Source organism: Coregonus lavaretus (assembly GCF_964263955.1).
Source record: "Coregonus lavaretus genome assembly, chromosome: 5".
Lineage (NCBI taxonomy): Eukaryota > Metazoa > Chordata > Actinopteri > Salmoniformes > Salmonidae > Coregonus > Coregonus lavaretus.
Window position 1 is genome coordinate 21,397,544 of NC_139992.1, and position 10,476 is coordinate 21,408,019.

At 45.6% G+C, this 10,476-nt stretch overlaps 1 protein-coding gene across 1 annotated transcript; it reads left to right on the forward strand.

Annotated features, from left to right (window-relative positions):
* Positions 1-5,444: 5,444 nt before the first annotated feature.
* On the forward strand, positions 5,445-8,643 carry pou1f1 (POU class 1 homeobox 1; the record flags this gene model as incomplete). The annotated part of the gene is made up of 7 exons (XM_084161626.1): positions 5,445-5,583; positions 6,642-6,803; positions 6,884-6,982; positions 7,089-7,331; positions 7,469-7,633; positions 7,721-7,781; positions 7,983-8,643. 7 exons carry the CDS (start codon positions 5,445-5,447, stop codon positions 8,188-8,190), a joined length of 1,077 nt encoding a protein of 358 aa, XP_084017752.1. The 3' UTR covers positions 8,191-8,643.
* Positions 8,644-10,476: the final 1,833 nt, after the last annotated feature.

Genomic DNA, 10,476 nt, shown 5'->3' on the forward strand with positions numbered 1-10,476 from the left:
CATATCGCCCTATTGAACACACCGCCCCTGCAGTGGGATGCATGTTTACGGACTCTTGCTGTTAAAAGTATCCAGGGTGATATTAACACGATCATACAGTGTCTTCTTTCTCAAACACAGATGATAGTTTAACCACAATGTTAGACGCCGGCTGATACAAGCCATACCATGTCTCACAGCAAAAACTAAACTACCCGGGGTGCTTTACAGATGGGCTGGAGCAGATGGCGGGGGCCACCATGTGTGAGTCATGACTCATGAATAGATGGATGGATGGATAGATGGTAAGATGGAAGTGAAGGTTTGGAGCCAGTTTCACGTCTCTGCTCAAGAGCTCCCCCCCCCCCCCCCCCCCCACACGCGTAACTTAGCGACGTGGGTCTTTTATCAGCGACAAAGAGCAGTGGTCTGTTTGATCTGTATCTCCTGTTCTCTGTCTGAATGAGCCCAGCACAGCTCTACAGTATCAATCCTGGACCATTAGAAAGTGCCCACCACAGCCCTGTCCCTAATCATCATCATCCCTAGCCTGACCAGTATAAATAGCCAGTTCTCCCATCCCCAGTCCCTGGTCTAAATCAAACAGCCGTCCCCAGTCATTAGTGCTGCCCATGTCATCCTTTATCTGCCTCGGCATATTAAAAACCCTGCATACCCTGCATGGCACTGATCAACGACAGCTCCCTAATCAGGCTGTTTAGTCATGGTTGTCATACTATACATGCAGCAAGGACAGTCTCGCTCTCGCTCGCTCGTGTCCCCCTGGTGGTCAGGTAGGGACATTGCTCTTGAATCCCCTATGGTAATATCAAGCACTCTGAATGGTGTTGTAGTTCCCTTTCAAAACATTTGACCTGCCCATCCATCTATCATATTGCTGTAATAACTACATACAGAAACCCCAAGTGTATTGTGGGTAGTATGGAGCTCATTCAGCCAACCCACCATGTGGACACAGTTTCCCTAGAGCGCCTGTTGCTTAGCTACAATCTACTACACCATGGTATGTTTCAGTTGCATATCTGGAAAGCTCTTATAAAGTATATACAAACCATCTCTAGAGTCTCTCTCTCTTTAGCCTTCTCTTTCTCTCTCTAGCCTTCTCTCTCTCTCTAGCCTTCTCTAGCGCTCTCTCTCTAGCCTTCTCTCTCTCTCTAGCCTTCTCTCTCTCTCTAGCCTTCTCTAGCGCTCTCTCTCTCTAGCCTTCTCTCTCTCTCTAGCCTTCTCTAGCGCTCTCTCTCTCTAGCCTTCTCTCTCTCTCTCTAGCCTTCTCTAGCGCTCTCTCTCTCTAGCCTTCTCTCTCTCTAGCCTTCTCTCTCTCTCTAGCCTTCTCTAGCGCTCTCTCTCTCTAGCCTTCTTTCTCTCTAGCCTTCTCTAGCGCTCTCTCTCTCTAGCCTTCTCTGCGCTCGCTCTCTCTCTCGTAGCCATGACTATAAATCAAAGGCACTGTTTCAGTTCCCAGGTGATTAAATTTTCTTTTGACGGTATAAAGGTAGCTGAAAGCAATCAGTCTGAAACGATGTAGAGAGAACTGGTGATGAAATAGTTTCTGTGCATGTTTACTTTAATGTCTATAAATATATGACCCTACACTGCACTCTTGGCATTATCATGATAACATTGTTAGCTGTTTCTGTGTATGTAGACAGAGAGAAAGCCTTTCAGTAAAATATAGTACCCAGACAGCTATAACTATGGAGGGAGAGAGGGGGGGCTCGTGTGTGTTCGTGGTGTATATTGATAGTAAAATAAAAGTATCTTTAAACATTCAGCATTGAGTCCGATAAATATATTTACCAGTCCGATAAATATATATTACCAGTCAGATATATATATATACTACCAGAGGCGTATTTCAGAGGGAGCAGAGAGCGTGTTCAGACTGATGAGGTGCAGTGTCTGGGTGGTCAAAGGAATGAGAAAAAGAAAGAGAGAGATAAAAGAAACCAGACTGACCAGAGAGATATGCCCTGATGGACTGGTAGGTCATATTCTGATAACTTTCTACATTTCTCCAGGGGAACTTTGCTTTAAAAGCAGGCTATGACTTATTCGTCTCCTTGCTTATTTCTATTGCTCACAAGGTTTCTGTGGTAAGAGAATTTCATGTGCTCAGTAACTAATAGAGCATTGAACTTCTTGTTTGTTTAACTACAGTATGCGCTAACTGTAGCAGGATGCACATAAAAAAAAAAAAGGCTAAGATGACATTCTCATATTGATAATTATCCAGAATCGTTACTTTCTTGATGTGGCTCAGCTGCACTCTACTATGTTTCACTAAATTCGACCTTTTTCCTCTTGTTTTCCAAGTCTTTCCATAGTGACAGAAGGACAAACCAAACAGATATGAAACCAGTAAAATGCCATGTAAACTGACCGAGGAATCACCCCCAATGCACTTCCTGTAATCTGTGCCGTAGGAGACAAACAAACAAACAAAAAGAGACGATCTCATTTGGCCGGAAAACATTTGGCTGTGACATTTACTAAATGAGAGCAGATAAATGGAGCAGAGAGTTGTATGTATCCAGGCTAACCTTTAGTTTGATGAATATGTTGATGAAATTAGCCTCATGCCCTGGTGCTGTGTGTTAATGCAGTAGAGCTCAGAGGCAGTGGCCGCTCAGGGCAGATGCTGCACGATGGAAGCATAGGGTTGCTCTCTATATTCATCAGTTGGCCAGGCGCTCTGTTATAGTTCAGGTTTGTATAATGGAAACAGGAGTTAAACATGACTCTGCTGTTTGGCCTCGTAGGGAAAACCACTTCAGTTTCAGGTGACATTAATGTCCCAGTTCAATATAATGTAGCTTTGCTTGTGTAAAGAAAGTACAACTTTTATGTAAACTATGTACGCTTCAAGTGCTTTACACTATGTTATATAACTGTACTGTATGATGAGATTATAATGCCATTGGAAATGATTATATGTTATTTCATTGTGAATTGTAATGAAAGCTACCAACACACACACCTACCCACAGATCACCTGGCCTCAGTACTGTACGGGTGCATGTGTGTATATGATGTGATACCTGTGAGAAGACGTGTATGTGTCCTGTTCCCACTGCTCTGGTAGATCAGGCTGTGTGTGTCTGTGAGGGGTCGGAGCAGGGCAGGTGCTGGGGACAGGTCCCTGCCGGCTCATGGTTCAATCACTAATTAGGTTGAGGGTCTTTGTTCCTCCACCATGGGAAAGGCTCCTCTTCACAGCTCCCCAACCCCTCTCTCTACCCTCCCTAACCCCTCTCTTTACCCTCCCTAACCCCTCTCTCTCTACCCTCCCTAACCCCTCTCTCTACCCTCCCTAACCCCTCTCTCTACCCTCCCTAACCCCTCTCTCTACCCTCCCTAACCCCTCTCTCTACCCTCCCTAACCCCTCTCTCTTTACCCTCCCTAACCCCTCTCTATACCCTCCCTAACCCCTCTCTTTACCCTCCCTAACCCCTCTCTCTACCCTCCCTATCCCCTCTCTCTACCCTCCCTAACCCCTCTCTTTACCCTCCCGAACCCCTCTCTTTACCCTCCCTAACCCCTCTCTCTACCCTCCCTAACCCCTCTCTCTACCCTCCCTAACCCCTCTCTCTCTACCCTCCCTAACCCCTCTCTCTCTACCCTCCCTAACCCCTCTCTCTACCCTCCCTAACCCCTCTCTCTACCCTCCCTAACCCATCTCTTTACCCTGCCTTTCCTCTCTCCTGTATACCAGTAATCTCTCTTTTGCTCTCTCTCTCTCTCTCTACTACAAGGATAAAGCTCCTTCCGTCCAGACATTAGTCTTTACAATAGGGGACATTACTGAGACTATTCATTGTGGTTAAAGGGCCTGCTCCTCTGGATATGCTTAGACAGCTAAACACCTTGCTGAGGATACACACACACACACACACACAAACACAGTTGAACCGCAGCTAAGCACCTTGCCAAAGGCATAGGGATCAACCATGATTTATCAATTCTGACAGTTTAAAATTGCATTGTATTATTGAATACTGCTTGTATTCTAAGCTTTACAAATCAATTCGATCTGTCAAGGTAAAGCAGCATTGCTTTAAGCTCCTTGTGGTGTTATGAGGCAGGTTGGAGCGTGCCCACATGATGCTCTACCTTCTGGGTAGGTGGTGACATCAGCTCACCTGCTGCCCACCTACTGTCCCTACAACAACAGCTTATTGTCTCTTAAACAACAGTGTGACTTCACTGGTTTAACTCTCACTTTAACAATCACAAAAACAACAGCTGGACTGAAGTCTTTTCTCCAGCAGTGTGACTCAGGGCCAGACAGAAACTCACGCAGGCAAATGTCTCCAGATGAACTACTAATCAGAGATGATGACTTCTGTTGTCTTTCATGCAAACACAGTTAACACACATAGAGGCCACAAAATACACACCCAATACCAACATAATTGACACAATGCCAAAACAATGCCAGGCACATCCTCTCCACTTCCCCTCCTAATCCTGCCAGACAGATGGTTAGGGTACAAACACACTTATGAACACATACTCTGCCTCTTTCACTACAACCCAGGTCAATCACATAAAACAAGCTTAAATTAATTAAAATGTTTTGCTATAAGTTTTTAAAATCTAGTATTCAGTTCTGCAGGGAGGGACATTGCTAGAAAGCTCAGAAAGAAAGTATAAATGTATGGAACAGCTCGTTTTTAAAACGTATAGATATGAATATTTGATACTATTGATATGTAGTGTACCTTCTTTTTACAGTAGCACTCATGACTATTCTGTCTTTACAAATGTAACCCTAGCACAGTTTCTTCTCATAAACATAGAGTTTGAAACGGTATCAGATGGGAATATCTGTTCCCTATAGAGTCTGGTGCTCAGAATATCTATCCGTATCATCAGATTGTATGGAAATAGAGACAGAGACCCAGAGAGAGAGAAATAAAGCGATTGAGAGAGAGAGGGCGGGACCCAAAGAGACCCAGGTAGAGAGAAGATTAAGTTACCCATTTCTCTCTGCTACTAATCCAGGCTTTTCCCTGTACTGGCTGGACGGCTGGAGGCAGAGGGTCAGATACAACCAGAGCTATGGGGGGGTTGGGTGGGGGGCATTAACATGGATGAGGTGGCGGTGGTGGGGGGGCAGAGAAGGGCAGGGTATAAATACCTGCAGTAGACAGGTGGGGCGTCACTCAGGTGGGCTCACAGGGAGGCCAGGGAGGAACACAGAGCAGATACTGGCCAGGTGACAGACACATGGGAAGCAGACCTGCGTAGACCTGTGTTGCTAGAAGGAGACGGGGACCAGCCAAACACAGCAGCTTTTACCTGTCCAGGGCAGAAACTACAAGAAGTCAGCACCTGAGTGTCTACCTGAGAACAGCTAAGAGGAGAGGAGAGCAGAGAAGAGCAGAGCAGGTCAATCTACCTGATCCTGTCCAAGTGAGAAGGAGGTCGTAAGATCATCGTGATGTCGTGCCAGGCGTTCAGCGCGGACTCCTTCACCACCCTGGCAGGCGACTCCCTGCCCCTCCTCATGCACCACGCCTCCGCTGCCGACTGCCTGCCCTCCTCCGCCTCCACACACACACACAACATGGTGTCCACAGGTAACCTCTCACCCTAACCCATAACCTCTGAGCCTTAACCTCTGATAACGCATTCTTTCTATCCCTCTAAACCATTTCCAGTCTTCTAACAGTTGTGCTGAGTCATGTTCTCTGTGGTGTAACTGTGTTGAAGGCTGTCTTTTTGCTGTGTGTGTGTGGGTGGATATTAGCAGAGTTATTATAGCTGAACCCTGTAGAACCGTGAAGATCTCTCTTAGATGTTTGTAGATAGAATATCTCCAGCTCTTGGCCTTGGAGAGATTCCACAGAGGAGGATAGAGTTGTGTGTGTGTGTGTAGAGAGCGTAGGTGGGGTGTCATCACTGACGCGGTTTGTGTGACCCCCACTTTGCCATCCGGGCTGCAGACTGACAGAAATGTATTAACTCACACCCCCACACTGGCATGCGAATGCGCACACACACGCACAGGTAGCAGGTAGCCTAGCGTTTAGAGCGTTGGGAAAGTAACTGAAAGGTTTTTAGTTTGAATCCCTGAGCAGACAAGGTGAAAAATCGGTCGATGAGTCCTTGAGCAAGGCACTTAACCCAAACTGCAAGGCACTTAACCCAAAAAAGTATTATTATTATTATTACACGCCCACACGTACACAAACACGTCTTACTCTACAGCTGAAGATGCATCTGAACAGTAATGTCTGCACAGTTTCTTATAAGATTCACAGTTTCTCCCTGGTGTGTCTGTAGATTATTATTACTGTGGTATGGAGGACAGTAGGAGTGTTATTAGCCTGTCCAGTTTGAGAGCTAAATTAACAGTCCACATTCACCATGAGAAAATACTTCACAGAAGAACACGACACCTGCTGACTGAGATCAAATGTTCTGTCCATCGTCATTGGAAAGGAACCCACACTATAACTAATTCAACACTACAGCTTCTACAACAAAGAATGTAAATCAACCACCATTCTATTGCTATCACTCAATGCAGTTTCTTTCACAAACAGGTGCACCCATGGACAATGACATGGGTACAGCAAAAAGCCTTGTCTAAACTGATCTAAGGTCTCTCTCCCTCCCCTCTACCTCTCTCCAGTTCCATCAGGTCTGTCTCTCCTCCAGTCATCCAAGCGTTCCCACATGCACCTCTCCACCTCCACCCTCGGCAACGCCCTTAGCAACGGTCCCCCCGGCCTGCACTACCCCGTCACACCCTGTCACTACAGCAACCAACAGACCACTTATGGCATGATGGCAGGTCAGTGATGATGATGGTGGTGATGATGATGATGATGATGATGACGATGCTGCTGATGATGATGATGGTTTCCTCCCTAGCTCAGGAGATGCTGTCTGCCAGTATATCTCAGACCAGAATCCTCCAGACCTGCAGCGTCCCGCACCCAAACATGGTCAACGGAGCAAACACACTGCAAGGTACACACACACATATGCACACACACACAGCACACCATTAAAAAAGCTAGACTCCCCTCTAGTGGATTTAGCTGGTGTCACAGTTGATGTTTCTCTATCTATTTAGGTTCATTGGCCCCTTGTCTGTATAAGTTTCCAGAGCATGGTTTGGGTGGGGGGTCGTGCTCTCTGAGCCACAGTTTCCCCCCCCTGCCCCCAGCCGTGCTGTCTGAGGAGCCGCCCCTGGGGGGCACCAAGGACCTCCGCCATAGGAGCCGGCCCCCAGACGACCCCCCCGACATGGACTCACCTCAGATACGAGAGCTGGAGAAGTTTGCAAACGACTTCAAACTCCGCAGGATCAAACTGGGTGAGTTAGATAGCTACTGTCTGTCTGTCCTGACCTGTTTAAAACAGTTACACATGCTCACCATAATGTAATGGCTGACTGTGTGTGTGTGTGTGTGTGTGTGTGTGTGTGTGTGTGTGTGTGTGTCTGTTTGAAAGGGTACACCCAAACTAACGTTGGAGAGGCTCTGGCTGCGGTGCATGGCTCAGAGTTCAGCCAGACAACCATCTGTCGCTTTGAGAACCTGCAGCTAAGCTTCAAGAATGCCTGCACGCTAAAGGCCATCCTGGCCAAGTGGCTGGATGAAGCAGAGCAGGCCGGGGGTGAGTGGACAACCATGATCTTACCCTGGGAGAGAGGGACAGCCATGAATGACTAATGATGTGGCCTTAATGTTGTTCTTTCCACAGCTCTGTTTAATGAGAAAATGGGCATGAATGAGCGTAAGAGGAAACGAAGAACCACTATCAGGTAACTACCCTCGCAATTTTCTCTTCTGCATCAATGTATGCACTCACTAACTGTAAGTCGCTCTAGATAAGAGCGTCTGCTAAATGACTAAAAATGTTTTTAAAAAATACATAAAACACATTACATTTACAGAGATACTTGAAATATGTTTGATCAAATACTTTCTCCCTCTTTATACACTGCATCCCTCTCCTCCTGTAGTCTGGGGGCTAAGGAGGCATTGGAGCGTAGTTTCGGGGAGAAGATCAAGCCCTCATCTCAGGAGATCGTCCGTATGGCCGAGGGGCTTCACCTGGAGAAGGAGGTGGTCCGGGTCTGGTTCTGTAACCGTCGGCAACGAGAGAAACGGGTCAAGACCAGCCTTCACCACAGCTCCTACCTGACCAAGGACAGTCCTACCTATAGATAACCCTAACCCCTATCTGTCCCCTAATGCCAAAAATAACTTGAGTTCTGGTGTGACCTCATTCTTTAATTGGACCAAAAGCATATTGTTCTTGAAGTACCTGCAGCCTACTACTATTTCACCCAGAAGTGCCTAAATCACAGTATAACAATTTATGATTCCATGTCTGGTCGTTGTATAAACACATGATAGTAATACATTCCCATGTGTCTTTATCATGATCTAGTTATCTGAAATGTAATATATAAAACTGAATGACTATGTATGTGAACATTAATTTATTGACAGATGTGTTTTCAAGTTGGAGACATCTTCAACCCAGAGAGAGAACTATATAGACATTCTCAGACATTTTGATATGTAAGAAATCAAAACGCACTGTCCCAGTACATGTGTCATTTTTCATACTTACTGATTTCTTGATGTGTTTTCCATGAATAAATACATACAAACCAACAGTGTGGAGAGGACAGGAGCCGATTTAAGTGATGGATAGACAAGCACCTGTGTCCCTGTAGCATACTGGAGACATTATACTGCAGCATCAGTGTAGAGCTGGGCTCAAAAGCAGGCCAGAAGTGCCTGTCATTGTCTTACAATCAATCATTCAGTACAGGGTTGATATATAAAAATAAAAAAGAGAAAAAAGTTGTAATATGATTTAATTAAAAATCTAATTTATCAGAGATGCAATTAATTAATTCATGGATTGTGCACTGACATGCATTTAATGTAATGATTTGTTCATTAATTTATTAAGCAGTTGGTGTTTCCGAGAGCCTAATAAGAGGGAGCTGTGTCAGACAAATACACATGCACCCAGCACTGTATGACTGTGACATATTCACTGATGTCTTGATGTGTTTCTGTGAATACAAACATCCAGCCCACTTGTCAACATGTACATACTGTGCAAGACTCACTCAGGCATTATACAGTGGGGGAAAAAAGTATTTAGTCAGCCACCAATTGTGCAAGTTCTCACACTTAAAAAGATGAGAGAGGCCTGTAATTTTCATCATAGGTACACGTCAACTATGACAGACAAATTGAGAAAACAAAATCCAGAAAATCACATTGTAGGATTTTTAATGAATTTATTTGCAAATTATGGTGGAAAATAAGTATTTGGTCACCTACAAACTAGCAAGATTTCTGGCTCTCACAGACCTGTAACTTCTTCTTTAAGAGGCTCCTCTGTCCTCCACTCGTTACCTGTATTAATGGCACCTGTTTGAACTTGTTATCAGTATAAAAGACACCTGTCCACAACCTCAAACAGTCACACTCCAAACTCCACTATGGCCAAGACCAAAGAGCTGTCAAAGGACACCAGAAACAAAATTGTAGACCTGCACCAGGCTGGGAAGACTGAATCTGCAATAGGTAAGCAGCTTGGTTTGAAGAAATCAACTGTGGGAGCAATTATTAGGAAATGGAAGACATACAAGACCACTGATAATCTCCCTCGATCTGGGGCTCCACGCAAGATCTCACCCCGTGGGGTCAAAATGATCACAAGAACGGTGAGCAAAAATCCCAGAACCACACGGGGGGACCTAGTGAATGACCTGCAGAGAGCTGGGACCAAAGTAACAAAGCCTACCATCAGTAACACACTACGCCGCCAGGGACTCAAATCCTGCAGTGCCAGACGTGTCCCCCTGCTTAAGCCAGTACATGTCCAGGCCCATCTGAAGTTTGCTAGAGTGCATTTGGATGATCCAGAAGAGGATTGGGAGAATGTCATATGGTCAGATGAAACCAAAATAGAACTTTTTGGTAAAAACTCAACTCGTCGTGTTTGGAGGACAAAGAATGCTGAGTTGCATCCAAAGAACACCATACCTACTGTGAAGCATGGGGGTGGAAACATCATGCTTTGGGGCTGTTTTTCTGCAAAGGGACCAGGACGACTGATCCGTGTAAAGGAAAGAATGAATGGGGCCATGTATCGTGAGATTTTGAGTGAAAACCTCCTTCCATCAGCAAGAGCATTGAAGATGAAACGTGGCTGGGTCTTTCAGCATGACAATGATCCCAAACACACCGCCCGGGCAACGAAGGAGTGGCTTCGTAAGAAGCATTTCAAGGTCCTGGAGTGGCCTAGCCAGTCTCCAGATCTCAACCCCATAGAAAATCTTTGGAGGGAGTTGAAAGTCCGTGTTGCCCAGCGACAGCCCCAAAACATCACTGCTCTAGAGGAGATCTGCATGGAGGAATGGGCCAAAATACCAGCAACAGTGTGTGAAAACCTTGTGAAGACTTACAGAAAACGTTTGACCTGTG